We start from the raw sequence: 26,220 nt of genomic DNA on the forward strand, positions 1-26,220 counted from the left end.
TGAGGCTATAGTAGAAGACACTTGCCCAAGGTGCTTGGCAGTGGGACTGAACCTGGAACCATGTGGTTGGTAAGCAAGCTACTTACCACACAGCCACTCCTGTGCCATATCATCATCATCGTTTAATCATCATTATCGTTTAACGTCCGTTTTCTGCGCTAGCATGGGTTGGACGGTTCGACCGGGGTCTGGGGAGCCAGGGCTGCCCCAGGCTCCAGTCTGGTCTGGCAGTGTTTCTACAGCTTGATGCCCTTCCTAACGCCAACCACTCCGCGAGTGTAGTGGGTGCTTTTCACGTGCCACCTGCACAGGTGCCAGAGGGGTCTGGCATTGGCCACGATCGGTTGGTGCTTTTTTTATGTGCTACCGGCACAGAAGCCAGTCAAGGCGGTGCTGGCATCGGCCACGTTCGGATGGTGCTTTTTATGTGCCACCGGCACAAAAGCCATTCGAGGCAGGGTTGGCATCGGTCACGTTCGGATGGTGCTTTTTATGTGCCACCGGCACAGAGCCATATATATATATATAATTTTATATATATATAATTTATAAATTAAATATATATATATATATATATGCATCTGTGTGTGATTGTGTATGTGTGTGTGTGCATGTGTGTTTGTCCCCCACTCATCTTTACACTCAGTGTTAGTTTGCTTACCTCCCAGTATCTTAGCAGTCCAGCAAAAAAGATATTGACAGAGACTTAAAAATAAACCATGGGGTCAACTTGTTTGATTAAAAACCCTGGAAGATGGTGTCGTAGCATGGCCACAGCCCAATGTGTGAAACGAATAAAAGTTAAAAGATAAAAGATATGAAACAATGTCACTTTTTACGTAAAACTGGGATACTGAGTTCACTCTTCGCTACCAAATTATTTGTTATATTGATCTCTAATATCATTTTGACTATAGACTATATTTCCATCTTTGGAACCATTTCATTTCTGCAGTTGTTCTGCAAGAATGAGAATGGGAACTGGATCATTAGAACTCCATGACATCATCAGTTTCTTATAACAAAATGACGATATACCATTACCGATTCCTTTCGCTTCAAATGTCATTCGAGTAAGTTCCTGTTTCTCTCTCTCTCTCTCTCTCTCTCTCTCTCTCTCCCTTTTTCTCTCTCTCTTTCTCTCTTGCACACACACACACACACACAGAAAGTATCAATGCTTATCTATTTATTTATTCTTACCACATAGTGTGGCACTTTGAGCAACTGCCTTTTACTATAGCCTTGGGCCAATCAAAGCCTCAGGACGAATTTTGGTTGATGGAAACTGAAAGAAACTCATCTTATATATGTATATAGTCCAAAGATGAGATCCAGAGATTCTCCAGATTGAAAACACTTAGTAGTGCTCAAAAGATTCAAACTTAGACTCTGATATGTTTACAAGGGATCAATTCCACAAGGTAAAGAAAGGCTATAAGAGGGATCTCTTATATATATGTGTGTGTGTGTGTGTGTGTGTGTGTGTTTCTTATTGTCTCCTTGTGTGATAGTTGTAAATAAATGTCATCATCATGCAAGCTATGTCTTTCATTTCCAATCTTCCATGAAAACATGTCTGGTCACCAGGAAATATTACCTTACTTTAAAACAGACAAAGGTTGGTAACATGAATGGCATCCTGACATGGAAAATCTATCTCAAAAGATGGCAGACTGGCAGAAACATTAATGCGACGGGCAAAATGCTAAGCGGCATTTCATCTGCCGTTACGTTCTGAGTTCTGATTCCACCGAGGTCAACTTTGCCTTTCATCCTTTTGGAGTTGATGAATTAAGTACCAGTTATGCACTGAGGTCGATGTAATCAACTTAATCCCTTTGTCAGTCCTTGTTTGTCCCCTCTATGTTTAGCCCCTTGTGGGCAGTAAGGAAATAAGAAAATCCATCTCAAAAGATTCCTCTCACTCATGCAAGCACAGGAAAGTAGATATTAAAATGATGACGATGAGGATAAGGATTCTTTTATCGTTTACCTTTTATCTTTTACTTGTTTCAATCAGTTGACCGTGGCTATGCTGGGGCACTGCCTTGAAGGATTTAAGTGAAAGAAATCAACCCTAGGTTCTATTTCTTTTAAGCCTGGTACTTATTCTATCGGTGTCTTTTCCAGAACCACCCAGTTCCAGGGACAGAAATATACCAGCATCAGTTGTCAAGCACAAACACATACACACATAGAACAGATTTCTTTCAGTTTCTGTCAACCAAATCCACTCGTAGATCTTTGGTTGGCCCAAGGCAAAAGATGCCCAAGGTGCTAAGCAGTGGGACCGAATCCAGAACCATGTCCCACCGCCATCACTTGACAACTGATGTTGGTATGTTCACGTCCCTGCAACTTAGCAGTTCGGCAAGAGACCGATACAATAAGTACTAGGCTTACAAAAAATAAGTCCTGGGGTCAATTTGTTTGATTAATGGCGGTGCTCCAGCATGGCCACAGTCAAATGACTGAAAGAAATAAAAGAGTGTATTTCATGTGGTAAACCAGATCTGGATTATATCAGAATACTAATAAGGTACTTGCCTGGATTCCAAATCTCCATTTCTTTACATTATCTATCTATCTATACATACATATATATATGTGTGTATATATATATATATATATATATAGAGAGAGAGAGAGAGAGAAAGAGAGAGAGAGAGAGAGAGATGCATGTATGTGTGTCAGGTCACTTATGAGTTTCTCACAAGTGTTACTGGTAACATGAAATCCAGTACAACCTGTTGCATGGTCGGCCTCAAAGACGCACTGCACTTGTTACTCATGAGCTAAACCACTATAACATTGACATAGCTGTACTTTGAGAGACTTGTATAGAAGGTGAAGTTCAGCTCGAGGAAGTAGGAGTTGAATACACCTTTTTTGGGAAGGGGAGACTGAAGGAGGAGCACAGAGAGGCTGGTGTTGGCTTTGCAGTTCAATCTGATATCTTTAAGAAGTTGGAGGGGCTTCCTGTTCCTATTAACAAATGTCTAATGACTCTACAATTGCACCTGAAAGGTGGATGGTTTGTTCTTCTAATAAGTGCTTACGCACCTACTTTGACTAATTGTGATGAAGGTAAAACTATTTATCATACCCAGCTGAAGCCCATACTTAGGAAAAACCCCAATTCTGATAAAGTCATTCTAGTGGAGGATTTCAATGCTAGGGTTGGAACAGACTGGCAAACATGGAACTCTCTAGGATGTTTTGGTGTAAGGAAAATGAATAGCAATGATCTTTGCTTTCCAAGGGATTTTCTACTCTGTTTACTAAATCAACAGAAATCACAGGTCGCTGGAGGATTGAACACTTCTCTGAACTCCGGAACCATGAGCCAGTTGTGGATGAAACAGTGATTGATATTATGCAACAAAGACCTATGATTGGTTCCTTAAATTCCACACCCTCAATAGATGAGATATTACTCTCTTTACTATTTTACTTGTTTCAGTCATTTTGACTGCGGCCATGCTGGAGCACCGCCTTTAGTTGAGCAAATCGACCCCGGGACTTATTCTTTGTAAACCCAGTACTTATTCTATCGGTCTCTTTTGCCGAACCGCTAAGTGACGGGGACGTAAACACACCAGCATCGGTTGTCAAGCAATGCTAGGGGGACAAATACAGACACACAAACATATACACACACATACATACATATATATATACATATATACGACAGGCTTCTTTCAGTTCCCGTCTACCAAATCCACTCACAAGGCATTGGTTGGCCCAAGGCTATAGCAGAAGACACTTGCCCAAGATACCACGCAGTGGGACTGAACCCGGAACCATGTGGTTGGTAAGCAAGCTACTTACCACACAGCCACTCCTGCGCCTAATGACAGCAATAAGTAAATTGAATCTTGGTAGGGCACCTGGAAGGGACGGAATTTATGCTGAGGTCTTGCGATTTGGTGGTGATTACATCATACAGTCCCTTCATGAACTTATTAGTGTAGTCTGGAGGGATGGTGCAATGCCTAAAGACTGAAAGGATACAATTATTCTTCCTCTCTATAAAGGAAAAGGAGCCAGAATAATGTGTGGTAACTACAGAGGTTTTGCTCTACTATCACCTGCTGGCAAGGTTGTGGCAAATATTCTTACCTGCTGAATGGGTGTCTCGTGAATGATGTCCTATCTGCATCTCAATGTGGCTTCTGATCTGGTAGAGGGACAATGGATATGATTTTCACAGTAATACAGACACTGGAGAAGTGCTATGAGCAGAATATGGATCTTGTCTAGGTATTCATTGATTTAACCAAGGCCTTTGATTCTGTGAATAGGGCCTTGCTATGGAAAATACCTGGCAAACTTGGATGTCTGGATCCCTTTGTATCTATAATTAAATCATTTCATGATGGGATGGAGACTTGGGTCAATGTTGGTGGTGGCATGGAGGGACCCATTCCTGCAGAGAATGGTGACAAGCAGGGTGACATCCTTGCCCCAACACTTTTTACTTTGTACTTTGCTGCTGCTTTTACTCATGCTTTTGATAAGGTTAGCTTTCTTGGAATATATGTCAGGTATTGATCTTCTGGCCGCCTCTTTAATCTGCACCAATCTGCTGCCAATTCAAAAGTTTCCAGTCTCTTATTCATGACCTCCTTTATGCAGATGACTGTGACTTAGTCACTCATACAGTGGATGACATGCAACTACTAATGAATCATATTTCTGTTTCTTGCAAAGCATTTAGACTCTGCATTAGCCTGGACAAGTCTGTTGTAATGTTCCAGCCTGCTCCAAGAAATCCATATGTGGAACCAGCTATCTTTGTTGAAGGAATAATACTGAAAGTGGTAGACAAGTTTGTCTACCTGAGCAGCACACTCAGCCATTCTTGCTCCCTGGATGATGAAATATCTTTCAGGCTCCAGAGAACAACTGATTCAGTCTTGTGTCTGGTCCCAGCATGGCATCACAAGGCAAACAAAAATTGCTGTGTACTGTGCATGTGTACTGACATCACTCCTTTACTCATGTAAGACATGGGCCCTTTACAAACGTCATGTAAGGGTCTTTGAACACTTTCATCAGAGATGTATGAGTCACATTCTGAATGTTGGCTGGATCATAAAAACTCCAGACATACAGGTTCTGAGGAAAGCTGATATCTTTAGTATTAAGGCAATCGTGCACAAGCACCAGTTATGTTGGATTGGACACCTTATTATAATGAGGAATAGCAGGATCGTTAAACAGATGCTATATGGGGAACTTGTTAATGAAAGGAGACCCCGGCAGAAACTAAGGCTGAAATTTAAGAACTGTGTCAAGTCCTCATTAAAGGCTTGTGATATGCAGGAGACTGACTGGGAGAACAATGCTTGTCATCACCACAGGAAGCAGGTTAAGGAGTGGGTCAACACCTTTGAGAGAGCACATATTCTGCATGAAGAATTTAAGCATGCTGCTAGAAAGTGCACTGCTAGTGTAGCGAATGGGGAAAGCTTGGTTTACAATGTTCGCAGTCGTGTATGCTTATGAAGAGCAAGGCTCATTAGCCACCAGCAGAGCCATAAATGCAAAATATAAGTTAGTCCTAGAGCACACAATATTCCTAAAGGTCAGCAATGGTCTTCCTCGGTCACAAGTGGACTGCCATCATGTATGTAAGATGAAACTGGGAACAGTATTTGTCCGTTGTTATTGTATCTTTCTTCATTACTTCTCTCTCTCTCACTCACTCACTCTCTCTCTCTCTCTCTTTCTCCACTAACCATTAACAACAGCAACGTTACTGCTACTGTCCTTACCACCACTAATACCACCATAGCTATCCATCACTCCCCTCTCTTACTGTAATGCAAAATGTAGGCAGGCATGGACTGTTGTATTAATACACACACACACATATATATATGTGTATATATATATATATATATATATATATATATATATATATATATATATATAGAGAGAGAGAGAGAGAGAGAGAGAGAGAGAGACGTTTGCACTGGTATGGTCATGTGGCGAGAATGGATGAAGATAGGTGTGTGAAAAAGTGCCAATCCCTAGCAGTGGAGGGAACCCGTGGAAGAGGTAGACCCAGGAAAACCTGGGACGAGGTGGTGAAGCACGACCTTCGAACTTTAGGTCTCACTGAGGAAATGACCTACGACCGAGAACTTTGGAAATATGCTGTGCGTGAAAAGACCAGGCAGGACAAGTGAGTCCATCCCATTTATGCATGCCTTTCCTCCCTTGGACACACAAAGACCTGTTGAGGCAAGCGAAGTCGATATCGAACCTCATCCGACGACAGGCACCTATGCCTACCCCCCTTTGCTTGCGAAGTCCTGTTGGGGCAAGTGAAATCGAAATCGGAATCAAAATTGAACCAATCCTATGACTGGCACCTGGCAGATGCCAGGACCCCTGGACTGGAGATACGTAAAAAGCGCTATCCGAATCGTGGCCGATGCCAGCGCCGCCTCGACTGGCTTCCATGTTGGTGGCACGTAAAAAGCACCATCCAAATCAGGGCTGAAGCCAATGTCGCCTCGACTGGCTTCCGTGCAGGTGGCACATAAAATGCACCAATCCGCCCGTGGCCGATGCCAGCCTCGCCTGGCTCCAGTGCAGGTGGCATGTAAAAAGCACCCACTACACTCACGGAGTGGTTGGCGTTAGGAAGGGCATCCAGTTGTAGAAACATTGCCAGATAAGACCGGAGCCTGGGGCAGCCTTCTGGCTTCCCAGATCCCCGGTCGAACCGTCCAAACCATGCTAGCATGGAAAATGGACGTTAAACGATGATGATGATGAAATTGGGTCATCCCATAAATAATGTGATTTTTTTACTTCTTTTATTTTTCAAAATTAAGATAAACAAGGTTCTTTTTTAATCTAAAATATATTCTCCTTCATTTTCTACAATGCTCTTCCATCTATCTGGTCAACTTGCAAGACCTCCTCTTCCAAACAATTCATTCATCCATGATGAAAAATACCCCTCCAGTACTGTTCTGCACTCGTCTACAGAATTCACATTTTTTCTGTTCAACTGATTTTGAAGACTGCAGAATAAATGATAATCAGATAGAGCAATGTCCAGCAAATATGATGTTGGGGCATCATTTCCCATTCAAACTGCCCCATCTTTTGGAATGTCATCCTTGCTGTATGTGGCCAAGCATTATCCTGATGGAAGAATACCTTTCATCTTGAAACCAAAGATAGTCGTTTTTCTTCTAGTGCTGACTTAAGTTGCTCAAAGCTGCTTGCAGTAGATCTCCTTTGTTATTGTTTGATTTCAATTTAAAAGTTTAAAGTGGTCTAAACCTTTCATATCCCACCAAATAGATAACAACACCTTACATGGGTGAAGACCTTCTTTAGCATGGGGTCCTGGTGCTTCTCCTTTCCCTACCCACTGTCTTCAGCTCTTGACATTTTTATAGAGAACCCATTTCTTGTCATCAGTCACTATTCAGTTAAAAAAAAAAGGTTCACATAAGAGATGTGACAGCAAAGAAGAGCAGACATTTACTCTCTGCATGTGGTTAAACTTGAAAAGTTTGCAAGGAACCTATTGACCCAATTTGCTGACTTTTCAAATGGCACACAGGTGTCAATGCAGGGTTGAATGACCAAATCCAAGCTTCTCTGCTAGTTCCTCAACAGTAATGATGGGATTTTGTTCCACCAGGGTTTGCAGGATGTCCTTGTCAAGCTCTACAGATCTTACAGGATGAGACTCATCCTCTAAGCTGTAGTTTCTGGCTTGGAATTTCTGAAACCACTGTTGACACTGGCTTACACTTATTGTCTGATCCCCATTTACTGCATTAATATTCCTTGCACTTTCCACAGCATTGTTGCCTTTATTAAACTTATAAAGCAAAATATGCTAAATATACTCCTTTGACACTTCCTTTATAGCTTTGGAAAAATAACTGTTAAAATCGAACTGCACTTTTCAAAACTTGCACTTAGAATAAGGACAAAGTAAACTTATTACCTGCTTTTATAGCAAGTTGATGCAGGTAGTTTATCTTATACTCCTGCAACTTTTAGTTCATGCAATTGAAAAAACCACATTATTTATGGGATGACCCAATATATTGCTCTATAACTTCTTTTTCAGATTTATGCTTTACTGACGATGTGTGTGTGATTGTGTTTCCATGTTTGTTGATGTACCTCTCACTTCTCCAAAGGTTGTGACAAACAGTTGATGTTATTGTTGTTTGTTTTCCTGTCAGCAAATCATCCACTCAGATCTGTGTGGAACAAGAGACCCCTTGCTTGATAAACAGGTAAGGGTCAGTGACATGAAGTTGCAAGACAATTACATAGTTGTCAAACCCATGCAATCATGGAGAAAACTGATGCAAAAACAAATGAATGGATAATTTGTTGATAACAGTATCACCTCTTTAATATATTTAATGCCTGTGCTGGTCCCAATATAAAACACTGGTGTTGGTGCCACATAAAAAAGAACCCAGTACATTCTGTAAAGTGGTTGGCATTAAGAAGGGCAACCAGCTGTAGAAATCATGCTACAATAGACAACTGAAGCTTGGTACAGCCTTTTAGTTTGTCAGCTCCTGTCAAACTATCCAACCCATTCCAGCATGGAAAACAGACATTAAATGAAAAAAAAAAAAAATGAAGAAAGCTTACTCATCTCATGAATGTTTTTCCCTTCATTGAAATTTAAGATTACACATATAGCTTTATACTTTTTACATATACTTAATACAGTCTCCTTTTGCAAAGAGAAACAGAAATGTTTTGTTGCCAAGAGAGGTAACAGCTTTATGGACCTCTTCCATCTGTTTCTCATCTATCCTACTATACTTTCAGCACAACTACCTTTAGTATTAATTATTCCAGAAAATAGCAGAAACTAACAACCTACTATTTACAGCAAACTGTGTATGCAGTTTATAGACTTTATTTCATCAGTGCCCCTACTGCTAATGTCTACTAAACATCAGACACATCTAAAATTCCGATTATTTGTCAGTCTGCCAGAGATTCCACTGCACCACATGTATACTGATTGCCGGTATTGAGTTCCTACTAATTCTGTTCCTATGTACTGTGCAAGGTTACTTTCTACTTTCCCTCATTGTATATAATATGGGGATCTGATAATAATCCTCCTTAACCTTTTGGCATTCAGATTACTCTATCAAATGTAATGCTTATGTGTTCGTATTGTTTTGAATTAATCACACATTATCTTGTGGCTTCGGAATTTTAATGATGTGTCCGTTTACTTTAGAATGATATTGTAGGGCAAGTGGATCTGGTCAGTTTGAATATTTGGGCCTGATATTGCTGATTTGATTGCTAAAGGGTTAAGCCAGTATATGCAAAACACACACGCAGACATGCACACACACAAATTTGCATATACACTTATTTATGCACATCTTTAATTTTTGGGAGGTTTTCTTTTCCGTCTTCAGCAATTTCATGCAGCTTAAACAACTAATGCTCATGAAATGGCATGACTGTTCAAATATCCCATTGCTTTTTCCTAAAATTCAAGTTTTTTTTTTGAACCAAGCAAAAAAAGTAAATAAACATTACTACTACTACTACTACAACTACTGCTACTGCTGCTGCTACTGCTACTACTGCTGCTACTGCTACTACTGCTACTACTGCTGCTACATTGTGACTGAAATAGTTCTTACATTAAATAATTGTTTTTATATCGTTTGTATTGAAATCTTACAAGGGGTGACTTAGCCCTTAATTCTTCAGAGATCAACAAAATAACTACCAGTCAACTACTGAGGTTGATATAAATGTCTGTTCTTTCCTCCACTCCTAACTTTACAGCCTAACCATTATGCTTTGTCTCAGTTTTCTTCTGACCAGTTCCACTTCTAGTGAAAAGGAAACATTTCACTGGTCAAGCAGTCCATCTGCTGACAACATCCTTTGTATGGGAGATTTGGTATGGTATGGTTGTTGATGCACAGGCATATACCAGAGGTTGTGGTATTAACGTAAATTCCGATTGGGTATGGTTGCCCATTATCAGTGACAGTTTTTTTCTACAGTTTGTTTTTCTGTCAGAGCTGCAGTCTTAAATCAAGCAAAGTTGAAAACTGGGTACTTGTTGTTAGGTGCTCTCAGACTTCTACCAGTTGGGTAATGTAACTATTGGGACTTTTAGGTTAGCAATTTATTGAGGATTAGTACCTGGGGAGAGTGGTGACATTTTTAGGAAAATTCTGGTCTATTCCAGAGAACTTTCAGCCTTGGGACTATGGATAATTTCCAGATATCTTTAGCTTAATAGGACTGCCAAAAAATATTTACAGTTTATGATAAACTCTACATGCTTCGATGTGCCATCAGCCATACTTGACCAAAATATATGTAGAACACTGAAACCATTCTGCATCCACTTGTTCAGTGTCCAAGTGTTGTTGTATGTTGGATGGGTCTGACTTTCAACTGAATCTACCATTATACTAGAATCACTTTAACTGGCTACTCAGTTCCAACTAATTTATTGCCTAGTGCCTATTTAGGAAATTATTATTTTCATGAGAAAGTATTTTTGGATTAGTCTTGACTTTCGCCCTACCTTTAATATCTAATATTCAGGAGATTTTCTCTGAAAATCTCAATCAAAACAAATACTGATTATTCAAAAATTTATTTATATTTTTCTTTCAATACTGAAATCTAATTCTTTTGTAAGATCTACTAAAATGTTTGGAGCAAATTCTTATCTGATCAGAATGTTAGTAAAACCTGAAAGTTTTGTTTCTTCATTATTATTACTATTGTATATTTCTTCAAGAAATCATTTCCACTTATTTTAACCGATTATTATTATTTTTAGATTTTGGATTTATAAAATATTTTTCTGAAAATATCTACATTGAGAAGTACAAAGTTTTTGTTTCTTTCTTCAATTTTATTTTTAGCAATTATATCATATAACGTTGAAACAAATGAGATCGCGACAAATAAATTTCTCTTTTAAACGACACTTTATCTATCTTAAAGCAAATTATGCAAAGACAAGATTAGTTTGAAAAATGGAAAAACAATTTGCTAAACTATTATTAAACGGACAAACGAAAGCTAAGTACAAAGTAATTCATTTTTGATTACGTCAAGATATGTTGTCGATTGCACTAAAAAACTACGCATATTCTGATGACGTCACTGCTGCAGCTCAAAACATCATGGCCACTCACCACCGACCGTCAGCCGGTCAGGGGAAAAAAAAGGTCCAGGTTTGTACTTTTCTAGTTACTTTTGAAAGTATAAAGGAGTATGGAAGTGACCAAGAGGCTTTTACCTAACGTTTCAGTAAATCTAAGCGATATTGTACGTCTGGCAATACAGTGGGTACCATAAATTAGAGACGTGTTTTCCTCCTTATTTAAGCATATCCCTTCTCTCATTCAATACCGCTCTTTTTTTTTTCTTTCTTGTTGTTGGGGACCCATTTTGCACATTTAGTAAATACGCTATCTTTTTCCACTGTTGACGAATTAATACTGTATCTTTTCTCACAGTTGACAAAAGAAAATGCAATCTCAAAAAAGAAACAACAGCCACCTAAATCTAGTCGCGTGAAAGTATTATTCTTTCTCTAAACCATTCTGGTGGATCCTTGTTTTTCTCTTTATTTATACATGCACTATCAACTTAGCCAGTCATGTTTTTGTATTTTGCTAAATTATCTGCTCTCTGTTTGAGCCTTCACTTGAATTATATACACTTAAATTTTAAATTTTTAACGCGAGTAAATCAACAGCAAAACAAACATGCTTCAATTTCATATTGCATTCTATGCGTTATATTTAGAATGTTGGACTTGGAAATATTTAAATATTCAATATTATTGTCATTATTATCCCATTGGAAATATCCCCGTTAGCTGACTGCTTCCACCACACCAAGGAGACAAATGGCCTGAAAGTAACACAAACTCAAGCAGGACCTCTTAGAAACACTATTAGAAATCTTAGAGTAAATAAGAAACGAATCAAATAATAGATTTCAATGGGATAATAAAGTCACTTGTCTAATAGTACTTAGTATCTCAGCCTGTTATTCCTTTTACTTCTCTATAATACCTTCCCTTTGCTTGCTTATGCTCTTGGCTTAGACACATCCATTATATATATATATATACATATATATATATAAGATTTCGCACACGGAGGTTCGGTCAGCAAGATATAGAATTTATACAACGTATCCTTAGCTAAAAACTCAGTGATATACTACAGTGAAGCTGTTGTGGCCCTTTATAGTCTTCCTTCGGTTTCGAACTATTGTTGATTTGCACTTCTGATCTCTCTCTCGCTTTCTCACACACATTTTATTTATTATTATTATTATTATTATATATATATATATATATATATATTTCTTCTTTTTCCTTTCATTACTTCCGTGCTTCTTGCTATTATATATAGCCCAGGGAGCAAACTTATAATCAAAGCCATTCTAGTTCAGATCATCCCGTCCCTTCCTTTCATTGGTAATAATTTGAGGGAGATCTAGGTGCTATCTCTAGCTGGTGAAGCGACTACGTAACAAGCCACCTCGTTGGTTTTGTCGCTTTTTTTTTTTGTGTGTGGTTGTCTCTGTTTTCTTTTGACTCGATGTTATCATTGTTTTATCGCCACCACCACCACCATCGCTATCTCTACTGTTTTATCAGTCTCCCGACTTGTCTGTCCATCCGTATCCATCGTTTGTTATACAATATGTCATTAAAGACACAATATTCACATACTGACAAATGTTTTACTAAAATAGTAACAAGCCACCAGACTATATATATATATACATACATACATACATACACGCACACACATAATATAATAGTCAATGTCTTTATTCCTTTTAATCAGTCCCTTATTTCACACTGTTGTCGTCGTAGTTGAAATAGACAGAAAAAAATTCACCAACACGTTTGTTTGTTATTCTATTTATAGGAATATTTTTATACCATTTCGTTTTAACCTTTACAATTTTCTTAGGAGAACTTATTATTCACAGCCCTGTTACTCATTTTCTACTAGTTATTTCCCATGTGTATATCTGTGTTTATTGTGTAGTTCGTGGTCAGTGGTGATTAATCGAAACTTGTTTAGGTCCCTAGAGTATCCTTTTTTATTATTTTTTTTTTCCCTTCAAACTCGGGAGAGAGACATTGTGTCCTTCCAGAGTTTTAAACAATCTCTGGTATTCGTCGTCGTCGTCGTCGTCATCATCGTCGTCGTTGTTCTTGTTTTTGTTTCAACTTCCTGTTAGGAATTTGACCGATATATTTCGAGCATTTAATGTTCTGAATGAATGCGGCTCGTTTGTGTATTCTCCCCACCTTCTTTAAATTGTTTAGTACTATTTTCAGTTTTTAGACATATGCTTCTTACACACATATATATAAAAATGAATACACATACACACAGATACAAGCACGCGCACGAACATTTCCACGCATTTTGCACCCTATCTCAAACTACCTTGTTGATTCGAGCCATCTCACGAGGCCTCTTACATGGTCGATCGACCTCCTAGAAATAGCAGCCGGATCCTCCTCAAATCACTGTACCATCTTGGAAAAAAAGGGAAGGGAAAATTGGATAACATATTCCTAGACACCCTTAAAAACGACAGGATGGCCCTGGCTGGTACACCTTTGATTATAAGTGTGCTCATCTTGACTGACCTGTGGGTGGGGGTGGGTTAAACAATAACTACCGTGTTCGTTAGTTTCTTTATTAAGAATATTTTAAGAATATTTGTGTAGCTACAATGTCAACATCAGTGTGTATTGCGTGGATGCGTATTATTAAGCTGTAATTAGTTTTCTGTTTAATTATTTCGCTTTAAATTATTTTATAATTGTTCAACGAGCAAAACAGTCCATCTCTGCGTGTGACCTCGAAATTTGTAATATCTTGTCGGATGAATCATGGTTTTGTTGTTATATTACAGTCGAGACTATAGCGGATCGGACTAAAATGCAATTACACCATTTGTCATTGTCCCTCCAGGAACAAAGTTTTCATCGTCTTTGAGAGGAAGAAACAAAATACCAGCTCTATACTGGGGTCTGGAAATCGTTCGTATCCTACTATATAGTTGGTCTTGTTGCTCAGAACTCACCATCACCACCGCCGTCATAATTTGTATTGTTATTATTTAAGCCCACTCGATCTGTTTCTAATCGAACACTTATAACCAAAGTTGTTCCCAGTCGTGACCATCACATGTTTTTTTGTTGTTTAGTTTGGGTTTTTTTTTTATCGAAAATTCCATTTTTTTTATAAGAGGGTATGGTGTGATTTCAGGAACATTTGGCTGCTATTTATATTATGTTAAACGACCGCGATGAAGCCTCCTGGTTGTATATGTTAGATACTATTTGATTATCAGAATGTTTACATAATCTTTTATGGTTTCTCGCGTTAGATATCTGTGCGCTCTCTTACATAGTGTTGTCTCTGTTTTTTGTTTGTTTATGTTTTTATAAGCAATCCTCATGTATAAAGCTAATGTCATTTACGTCTCAAATTGATTTTTGACAAGTTTTTCTCCCTTCCTCGCCACCGCATCCTCGATTGTAAACATTTCTAAACGCGAACGTGTCCTGTAGTCTTTATTGTTCTTTGTTACTGCTATTAGCATTTCGTTTTTTTTTTACGAGACGACGACACTTTAAGAGGAGTCTGCTTTTCATTGCTTCTCGATGCATATTTATTCTTCTTTATTACTATTATCAGTAATTTTATTGGTGCTATTTAAAAAAAAATATTATCATGGATCAACAGAATCGTTTGAACTGGATAAGGATTTGCGGGGTTTAGTTTAACGTTGTGTGTTCAGATTCAACTATTCTTCTGGGGTGGATAAAATAAAGTACCAGTCAAGTACTGGGGTCGATATAATCGAGTTAACTCCTACTCCCGAATTTATGGTCTTGGCCCTATGTGAGAAATTACTCTTTATGGCATTTGATGCTTATTATATTAATATTACACCGGATTGGTAAAAATCGTTAGCGCTTCGAGTAAAAAGGCCTTGCAGTGTTATGGTCGTTTACGATCGGAGTTCAAATACTGCCGGACTGAACTTGCTCTTTCATCCTTCCGGAGTCGATAAAATAAAGTACTATTGCGATCGATATAATCGACTATATCCATTCCGCAAATTTGAGCTCTTGTGCTTATGTTAGAAATCAATATTATTGATTAGGAATGAAAAATATAGTATAGAAAGTGTGAAAAAGAAAGATAAAGAAAGAAAAGAAAAAAAAACGTTTCTTAAAATAGTTTTCGTATGGGATTTAATGAAACTAAGAAGGGAACTCGACTAAATTATTAATAGTTATTTAGCAGCTATACCTCACTAATCAACTATATCTCTTGATGCGAGCATTTGAACTGCTAAAAATAGCAGCCAGATCTCCCTTAAAACACATTCTACCATAGTGTGGTAACGACTGGAATGCTTTTTTGATCATAGTGTCTGGTTCTCTCAGGACTGATTTGGTGACTAAACACAAACTTGTACATACCTCAATAATTATTGTAAATTAAGAAAATAATTGTGATTTTTTTTTTATGTATGCGATGTGTGTGTTGTTGGATTGGATTGAATACCTTCAATCAGATCTTTACTGTTTAAATGGACCCAAAATAGAAATGAGGTAATTATATATATATATATATATATATATATATATATATATTTATTTATTATATAGAAGGAGCTTCTACAGGACTAGTACTGTTTCATTCAAGAGAAATCTTCAGGAAGCTCCTTCTATATAATAAATTAATTTTACTCTGCTATGTATTGAGTACCTTACTTACTGTGGTTAACCCCGGATCAACCCGGGACCTACATATATATATATATATATATATATATATATTTGTAAACCGTCCAATGACTTAACTGGCAGAAACTTTAAAGTCACTGTCGATAATATTCTCATTTAAGAATAATAAACCCGTACTCTACAGAAGTTATAAATGAACATAAAAACAAAACATTAACTCACAAAAGCACATTTGTATATACTCACATACGCACACACACACTGGCAGCTGCTTATTATAGTCACAGACATGTTATCAGCTGCTTATTATCAAAATTACTGGGTCTCAAACTTTTGCTTAATGTTACTAGCCAGTTGTTGAAAAGACTTCATCGTAAAGTAATCACAGTAAACAACTTCCACTGTTCTTAGCTCACACATATATCATCATCATCATCGTTTAACGTCCGTTTTCCATTCTAGCATGGGTTGGACTGTTCAGCTGGGGTCTGGGAAGCCAGAAGGCTGCGCCAGGCCCAGTCTGATCTGGCAGTGTTTCTACAGCTGGATGCCCTTCCTAACGCCAACCACTCTGTGAGTGTAGTGGGTGCTTTTTACGTACCACCTGCACGGGGGCCAGACGAGGCTGGTAACGGCCACGTTCGGATGGTTCTCTTACGTGCCACCGGCACTGGTAACACAGCTCTTATTATAAGAGGAACTGAATGTAATGTGCAGGAAAGGTGCACTAGTATGGATATGTGATGTATATGGAGGATAGCACTTGTAAAGAAGCACCGAGTAAACCTGTAGAAAGCCATAGGAAAATAGCAAAAAGATAACTTGGGACCACAAGTGGTAAAATGCTGTGCTGGAAAAGCACCATCTAGCCCATGCAAGCATGGTTAAGTAAGCATAAAATGATGATATATTGAATAGTAAATATATAAATGTTAGCTCCTTGCCCCATCAATTGAAACTAGAATGATACAAAGCTCAAATCCTGTTCCAGGCAACTGGCTTCTTATTTCAATCTGGTCTACTTGAGAAACTAATGTGGAATTATTCACCCATAACAGACATGTTACTATTCATAAGAAGAATTCAGCTCAAAGCCAACATTTATGTAGGTGAAGGAGAATCGAAATTTTAACCCTTTGGCATTTAAACCAGCCATATCTGGCCCAAATATTCTACTTGTTTTATGTTCAAACTGGCTGCATCTGGCCCCTCCAACCAACCCTACAATATTCTAAAAAATTAACAGCTACCTCATCAAAATCGCAAAACTATGAGATAATACTTGATTAATTCAAAACAATGACAATAATGTGAATGCTAAAGGGTTTAGCATGAAAAAAAGGGGCTGGAATAGATTTTTTGCTGTAGAGGGGAGATATATGACTACTTGAGTGGAAGTAATTGAGGTGGGGCTGGAAAGAGGGATAAAGATGGTGGTGATGAGGCGTCAGTGTTGGCCCTCAAGATATAAGGTGAACAGGAGTAAAGAAAGAAGAAAAATAGCATTACTTTTGAGAGAATAATGGTGAATGCTAAAAGGTTAATCAACCTGTGGGATACAAAACAAACTTGGTTATCACCGAGATTTGAACTATCAACAGTGAGATATTGGTCTGGATATTGTAAAACTTCCTGTTTAGCATTTTAATCTCTTTGCCAAACCTAGTAGTAGTGGTGGTAATCTCTTGTGACACTGTTGACACTAATATGTATGGAGGAAATAGTATTATTGGGGGAGCTGCTTGGCAGTCTCTCTACTTGTTAAAAGAAGCAACCAGATATTCTATTAATCAATGCCTAGTTTAAAAAAAAAAACACAAAGGAGTCATATTACATAATGTAGTCCTAGATATTTCTAAAAAGACGGTATGATCACTGCCGAGATATCTTCATTGACCCTTGCTCTGTTTCAATCAGGAATGACCTTGGACTAAACAGTGGGTAGTTATTTTATTAACCATTGCTATATGAAATGCAAAATCAAGCCCACAATATTTAAAGTCAAATCTGTTAGGTTTTGAGTGCAATAAATGCAAATCATCTCCACTGTGTCTCAAACTCGGCACTAATTTCAGTTCTTTATTACTAATTAACTAACTATAGTTAACTCCACCCTTTGCTTAACAATTACAGTAATGATTTCTAGGTACAAGACCAGAAATATTTAAGGAGTCAGTGGTGATGTAATTGCTTCCAGTTGATTAAGTCCACTCAAACAGAATGTGAATGGATATACCTCAGTGCCTTATTTAGTTAATTTTTTTTTACATATGTACGTAGTATATGTAAAAAAAAAAATGCAAGAAAAGGTGTTTGTGATAATCATATTGTTTCAAAGAGTGTAATGGATTCTGTGAAGTGAAAGTTTTTTTTTTTTGAGAAAACTAGTGGAAAATGTAAGTTCTTCCCATTGAAAAATCCCATTTCTAAGTTATTGTTGATGCTCACATTATTCACTAAATTTGCAGAACGAATATGTAAATGTTTGATTGATTATATTCTCCAGCTAACACAAAGCAGGTGTGAGCAGGTCAATCATCACTTGACATAAACTGCAAGTTCAAAATGATCATCAGATAAACGTGTTACTCAAGAATAATGACATCATCTTTTCAGCATTGATGCTGCTCTGTCTTGGTGTCTGTTCATTGATACCTAGAAGATCCTCAACCAAATATTTTCCCTAAATTGTTTCATTTCCACATTTTATGTCTGCTTTCTCTATATTTGCATGGATTATATTGAGGAAGTATTCTTTGACTGACTACTCTTCTGGAAACCAGTTTTTCAATTAAAGTACATTACTCCAGATCTTTGCACAACAAACCATCAGCATAATATATGTGTGTGTGTATGTATATATATATATATATATATATATATATATAGTGAATAATAAACAAATGTCCAACTATACTCCAATTTCTTCAATTTTATATTCACATATGATGAATGCCCAAATTTAAACTAGGAAGTATATAATGAAACTACCAATACTATTGGGTAGTTCTGAAGGTGGACGAGCTCTATACTGTACTCTACCACGTTATATTCCTAACAGAATCTATAGTAGAATTAGAAAAGAAATTCCAGGTATAGAAGCAAAACCTGGAATCAAAGAACCAAGGTTCGAGTAAGCAGGATAATGGGTCCTATTTGATATGTACAGGCGTTGGCAGATATTCAGTATAGTGTACCCAGTGTCGACTGAGGACATGTAAAGGTGCAATGGGATCACAAGAAGGTTATCAGAGTAAGCAGACTTTATGTGGCAGATGTACTGGAGCAATATACAATAACACATGGAAAATTTTCTTGAATTCCTTGGAGAATTCTTAGAGGTACTAGATAGTTTTTGTTATCTAGGTGATTAAATTAACAATGGAGGAAGGTGTTCTGAATAAGAATCAGCTAAAGAAAGTTTAGGGAGTTTTTACCTGTGTTGTTAACAAAATTTCTCTCTCAAAGTGAAAGGCAGATTGTATGATGCTTTTGTTTGAATAACAAACAGTGCTATATGATTGTGAAACATGGGCCATGAATGCAGATGTTATGTGAAGGCTAGAAAGAAATGAAATTAGCATGCCTCATTGCATGTGCAACATCACTGTGCATGAACGACAAATTGCAAATATTTTCAGAGAAAAATTGGACATAAAAAGCATCAGATGTTGTGTGCATGAGAGAAGACTGCATTGGTACGGTCAGGTGATGAGTATGGATGAGGATAGTTGTATAAAAGTGTTGGTCACTAAATGTGGATGGAATCTGTGGAAGAGGAGAGACCCAGGAAGACATGGGATGAAAAATGAGCTTCATGGGGAGATGATTGGTGATTTGCTATACTCAAGAAGACTTGTCCATCTCAGCAAAAAAAGGAAGCACTAAAAGCCATTTATGTCTATGCCTCTGCACCTAATCTGTCTCTGATGACTCTTTTCTCCCCAAATCATCTTCCTAACACCCATCCCTCCATCACTTTTGAATGCAGCACTATTCATTCAGTTGTAATTATATGAAAGTGGAGGCACATGGTTTAGTGGTTAGAGCAGCGTACTCGCGGTCAAGGGATCGCGGGTTCGAATCTCAGACCGGGTGATGTATGTGTTTATGAGCGAAAACACCTAAGCTCCACGCGGCTCTGGCAGAAGGTAATGGCGAACTTCTGCTGACTCTTTCGCCACAACTTCTCTCACTCTTTCCTCCTGCATCTTGCAGCTTACCTGCGACAGACCGGCGTCCCGTCCAGGTGGAGAACCTATACACCAAGAAACCTGTAAACGGGCCCTTATGAGCCAGGCATGGCTCGAGAAGGAACAAACAGCAATTATATGAAAGTGTAACTGCACATATTTCTTTCTCCTTTTGTGCTACCAGTTTTCACTCTTGCTGAAACCACTTTCATCACCCATATTCTCTTAATCATCCCATAACAGCTTATTTTCTACTGAACACCCTTTCACTCCATTTCCGCTGTAAACCCCCTCATCCTGCCAATGACAGCCCCACTACCTTGATCCATCACTCACTAGTTCTACCTCTACATTGCTTTGACCTTGTCCTTGGCACTATGCAGCTCACTCACAACCTAACCACCCACCCTAACCAATCCTCTTATCTTATATCCATCTTCGTGTAACTTGAGAGTATGCTCTGATACCTCACTATGGCCATCTTTCTTTCTCCAGTTTGGATAGCCATGTGTCTTCTCTACAGCATACACTGTTTTCTGTCCCTGTATCATACTTTAAACTCTCATCACCTAGCATAAAGCCACCTCCCTCAATACTCTACTCCACAATTCAGTCGAGGAATCTTGTCTTGCAAGTTGCTTGGTGACCTCACTAGTGCTAGTACCACAGAAAAAGCACAGAGCACACTCTGTAAAGTGATTAGTGTTAGGAAGGGCATCTGGTCATAAAAACTATACCAAAGCTGACACTGGAGCTTGGCACAGTCCTTCGGTTTGTTCATTTCAGTTGAACCATCTGACTCATGTCAGCATGGAAAGAAGATGTTAAATGATGTTCTGAATGTCTGTATGGTTAAGTTTTCTTCTCAACTATGTGGTTTCAGGTTCAGTCCCACTGCATGGCACCTTGGGCTAACCAAAATCTTGTGAGTGCATTTGGTAGATAGATATAGAAAAGAGCCCATTGTGTGCTTGTATATATGAAAGTGGTATCAAAAAGTTCCCAGATTAGTTCTATAGTGTGCCAACAGATGGCAGCACATAGCTGCATGCGCAGTGAGAGCTAGCAGTGACCTTCATTAGGCACTATGCTGAGTGACATTGCTGTGTTTACTTTGCAAGTTGTGAAATTTGTGTTTTTGTGATCACGTGTATGCTGTAGTCTACAATTTTGTCAAGGACAGGAAGTTAGAAGAAAAAGCCAATGTGAAATTTTGTGTTAAAACTTGGGTAGTCTGCTACAAAGACATTGAACATGCTTCGACAAGCTTATAGCAACAATGTTTTGAATGGCACAAGCACTTCAAAAGCAGAGAACATCCCTGGAAAACCTGCCTTGAGTGTCACCTGTGTAAATGTGGTATCGTGCATCAAGAATTTGTCCCCCCGGGTCAGACCATCAGTCGTGAGTTCTACTGTGACATTTTAAAGCATATGAGGGAGGATATTCAGCAAAAGTGACTGGATCTGTGAAGTGCAGAGAATTGAATTCTTCACTAAGCTCTCATCACTCGTGATTTCTCACCAAAAACATGGTATCACTTCAGCACCTGCCCTGTTCACCAGATTTAGCTCCTGCTGACTTCCATCTCTTTCCCAACATCAAAATACAGCTCAAAGGTCAGTGTTTTAACACCGTTGTTGAGATCCAGAGCAAAGTGCAGAAGGTCCTCAACACACGGAAAACAACTTCCAGACTGGATTCCAAAAGAGGCAGGAATGCTGGGACCAGTGTATTGCTGGACAAGGTGACTATTTCAGAGGAGATGATGTTAAAACTTAGGTAAATAAATAATTTCTTATTAAAAATAACTAGTCCCGGAACTTTTTGATACCACCTCGTATAATTGTATGTATACACACACGTGCAGATATTTTTATACATATGTATATATATATATATATTTATATGTATGTGTACATATATGTGCATGTGTGTTTATAAATACAAAATGCATGTATGTGTGTATCTATGCATGTGTCTGTGTTTACAATTGCACTTCTCAGAAAACCACTGAGCTTTGCTCAATGATGTTGTTTGGAAGTTGATCTCCTTTGCTTGAGAGACAAGTATGGGTTAACGAGAGGAAAGCATCCATCTGTAAAACTGTGCCTCAGTAATATATTTTCATCTAACCCATGCTAGCATGAAAAAAAATGGGGGCACACACACTTTTTTCCTCCATCTTCCCTTCTCTGGATCTTTCCTTTTCCTATGTTTCTGACGAAGAGCTCTGCTCGAAACGTGAAACCCTCCTTCTTTCCTGAGTGTCCAATAATACTATATTTGTTCCATGTCCTCGTGTTGTGTTTTCATGTCTGGATTAACTTTATATATATATATATATATCATAGACACTTGACCAAATTTACTAGTTGTTCAGTGGGTAAGGCAATATAAACAAGTAGTTATCCTAGGGTCCCTATTGCTCAAATGTTCAATTTATCCTTATTTGAGAGATGATTTAACTCTTTTTATTTTATTTGAATTTTGTCTTCCTCATCGCAGACTAAATGTGTCAATGGAGCAAAGTTCCAAACCAATGAAAAGTGACATAGCAACTAAAATACAGGTCTGGGAAGAATGGAAGAAATAGGAGAGCAAAGAATAACATCAGATTGCTAAAAGAGAAGCTTGATGTCAGGTGTACTCAGCAACATGAGAAGTGGAAAGTGAAAGGTTTCTCAATGTTGTGTGACATGAGGATAGGGTAGTGGGTATTCTAAATTGCAAAGCAGTGTGGATGTAATGATAGCAGTGCACTTGCTGTCACTGATGCTAAGAGAAGAGGGGCAGAGGTAACTGAATGTGGAGAATATGTGTGTGAATGAAGGAACTACCCTAAGTTAACTCAATAGAGGGACCAGCTGCTAAGTTGGCAGCTGTAGTACATAACATTTGTTGATTTGGAGAAGCCTTTGGTAGAATACCCTGCTCTGTAGTCTGGTGGTTACTAAGAAAACCAAGTGTAAATGAATGGCTTGTAGCAGTTAGGTGAGAGATAACAATAGGTTGAACAAGAAATTTATTGTGCAGGTAGGTGTCCAACAGGGCTTGGTTCTCCACCCTATTCTCTTTAATACTGTTTCCAGGCTATAATAGCAGAGTTTGAAGACTGGCTACTTATGCAAACATCTGTATGCTGATAACCTAGTTCTGAATCGACCAATGCAAAAAAATCTGAACATGGAAGCAAAGCCTGGAATCAAAAAGTAAACTTCGAAACACAAAAGTTTTTATCAGTAGGAAAGCAAACAAGAATCTACTACTATATGGGAAGTGGCTACGCTCTATATATGGAAAAGGTGAATGCTATAGTGTACTCTGTGAACTATGGGTGCATAGTTTAGTGGAGTGGGATCACAGGCAAATAGACTGAAGAAGATCATTATAGCAGATACACAACAGTAGTTGTAAGAGAATTCTTAATGTAAATTCTTTCAAATGTTTGAAAAGTTCACTTAGAATAGCTGTTTAGCTTTTGATACCCAGGAGATCTAATTAACAATGGAAAAGGATTTTTTGAAAGTATAGTATCCAGAGTGAGAGCGGAGTGGGAAAAGTCCCAGGAAACTATTATCTATAATGATGATGATAGATGCCAAAATTCAATAAAGCAACATAACTGAGCCTTCATTCAATATAGACCTGTCTTGCCAACCAGGTCCTGAAATGTAAGGCTATCAAATTTTTGTTTGTTAATCTTTGTCCTTCTGCCATCGACTCATACCTCCAGTTGCTACATGGATTTATGATGTATTTAATGTCATAATGATGATGAGGATGATGTCATTTACATAAACAACCACTACCTGTTTAAGCTGCCCCACATCAAGGATGATGTCTCTCAGAATTTAGTTTCTAAATGACAAGCCTCTTCAATAACAACTTTTGACACATTCGAAATCTACTTAATACTACAAGTTTCAGTTTGGTTGCAAAGTAATTTATGACTATACAAGTAATCTTAAGCTCTGTTTTCAGTTGGTTTATTTTACTCTATTTTGCTTATAATTGTGATAATTATAGTAAATAAGCATTTCGCCAGTAGGTTGGGTGTTTCTGCAGATATTACTGTTTTGATTTATATTTTTACCCTACACCCTAATGAGACCTAACTTCAACTTAAAGGAGGTCAAAAAAAAAAAAATGTTAAACAAAAGGAAGGCTGAGAGCAAAGCACCAGCTGTAGCTGTTAGAAATGTAATGTGAGTTTTATCGAGAGCAGGAAAATGCTAATAATATCAATAATTTTCTAATTTAGGCTCAAGGCTGGCAAATTTGTGAAATAGGAGTTAGTTGATTACATTGACCCAATACTTGGCTGCTTTTTTTTTATCACACAAAGGCACTACAAGCTTCTCACTCACAGGGCCATGGTTGGCTTGGGGCCGTTAGTAGGAAAGGATTGCTCATGGTGCCACACAGTGGACACACCATAATTTATATGCATTCTTAGTATTTATATACACTCAAAATATTGCATGTATTATCTCATATTAAATATTATGTTATTCTGTGCTGGGGTTGTGTAAAAAAAACACAGAGCACACCCTCTAAAGTGGATGCATTAGGAAGGGCAGTGGGCTGTAGAAACCTTGCCAAAATAGGTAATCGATCTATGTGGTGAGGGAGCTTGCTTCCTAGCTATATGGTTTCGGGTTCAGTCCCACTGCGTGGCACTTTGGGTAGGTGTCTTCTACTATAGCCCCGAGCCAACCGAAGCTTTGTGATTGAATTCGGTAGTGTTTTTGTGCGTATAGCTGCTCAGTGCCTCTCCGAAAGAGAGAGAGAGAGGGGATCCTGGTATGGCTCCTGGCCTTGACATCTCCTATCAAACCACTCAACCCATGTCAGCATAGAAAATGGATGTTAAATGATGATGATGGTGATGAAAGAATGAGTCAAAGTTGAACTGGATGGAATATGGATTCAGAATGTTACGGACTGTAACTAATGAGCTGAATAATCAATTACCAATGATTTGTATAGTGTGCTACAAGGACAATACATATATAATTCAAGATGTAAAAACATTTGGGTGTTTTCATAGACAATCATAATTTGCAAAATGCATATTATGTATATATCTCTAATTTTTTTACTTGTTTCAGTCATAAGTCTGCAGTCATGCTGGGGCTCTGCCATGAAGAATTTTTAGTTGAACAAATCAACTCCTGTTCAATTTTTAAGCCTGGTACTTTTTCTCTTGGTCTCTTTTTGCTGAACCGCTAAGTTACGGGGTCGTAAACACACCAACATCAGTTGTCAGGTAGTAGTAGGGAATAAGCACTCTCTTTCTCTCTCTCTCACACACACACACACATGTATGTATACAATATATATATTTCAGTTTCTGTCTCCAGAATCCACCCACAAGGCTTTGGTTGGCCTGAGGCTATAGTAGACATTTGACCAAGGTGCCACACAGTGGGACTGAACCTGGAACCATATGGTTGGGAAGCAAATTTCGTATCACACTGCCATGCCTGCATCCATTTATGCATAATTTGAACAGATTTGCATATGCAAATGCAAATAACACACTTTTTTTCATCTATACAATATGTGTGTATGTGTGTGCAGTTTGCTTTATTACTGCATATTCTCTAGTTGTATTCTCTCTGCAGAGTCTTGGACTAGTGTCTGCCATGGTAGCTTCAGGAGACCAATGCTTTGAGAGTGGATATGGGAAACTGAAACAGCATGGAAACCTGCCGTGTGTTTGTGTGTTCATGCACATGTGTATTTAGGTAGCTGTTTGCATTCTGTGCATCACACACAAATGTTTAGCTAAAAATGGTGTTACTTGTGACTTGCTTTGTCAACAAAATCATCATCTAGCTTTGTACTTTTGAAGACAAGTAGGATATAAAATCCTACTATAAAAGTAGGATAAACATGTATTAGTGACAGAAAGAGCACCCGACTATAAACACCTCAGTAATGTTTGTTCAACCTGTGCTAGTATGGAAAGAAAATTGTATGTAAAACAAGCAAATGATATATACACAGTCAAAACCAAACAAAGGAGCCTTTATGTGGTCACTCAAACTGCTAGGAATAGTAGCCAATTTTCTTCAAATGACATGGAGCCTTTAAAAAGGAAGGTCATGTTGACCTGTGTAATTCAGGATATACAAGATAAAGTAGTCTTTGAATTAGCTTTACTCATTGGTCAGAAGCTGAAAGAAATCTTTTGTA

General features: G+C 38.1%; 1 protein-coding gene across 2 annotated transcripts in view; it reads left to right on the forward strand.

Moving 5' to 3' along the window:
- The first annotated feature begins 11,172 nt into the window (after positions 1-11,172).
- Positions 11,173-26,220, forward strand: part of LOC115215739 (WD repeat-containing protein 48-like) — a 132,138-nt gene continuing 117,090 nt past the window's right edge. For both annotated transcript variants that reach the window (XM_036505946.1, XM_029785033.2), the window contains exon 1: positions 11,173-11,249. In XM_036505946.1, the coding sequence (XP_036361839.1) occupies positions 11,199-11,249 (51 nt within the window). In that variant the 5' untranslated portion in view covers positions 11,173-11,198. The remainder of the gene's footprint in view (positions 11,250-26,220) is intronic.

The sequence above is a fragment of the Octopus sinensis genome, linkage group LG9 (genome assembly GCF_006345805.1).
Source record: "Octopus sinensis linkage group LG9, ASM634580v1, whole genome shotgun sequence".
NCBI lineage: Eukaryota > Metazoa > Mollusca > Cephalopoda > Octopoda > Octopodidae > Octopus > Octopus sinensis.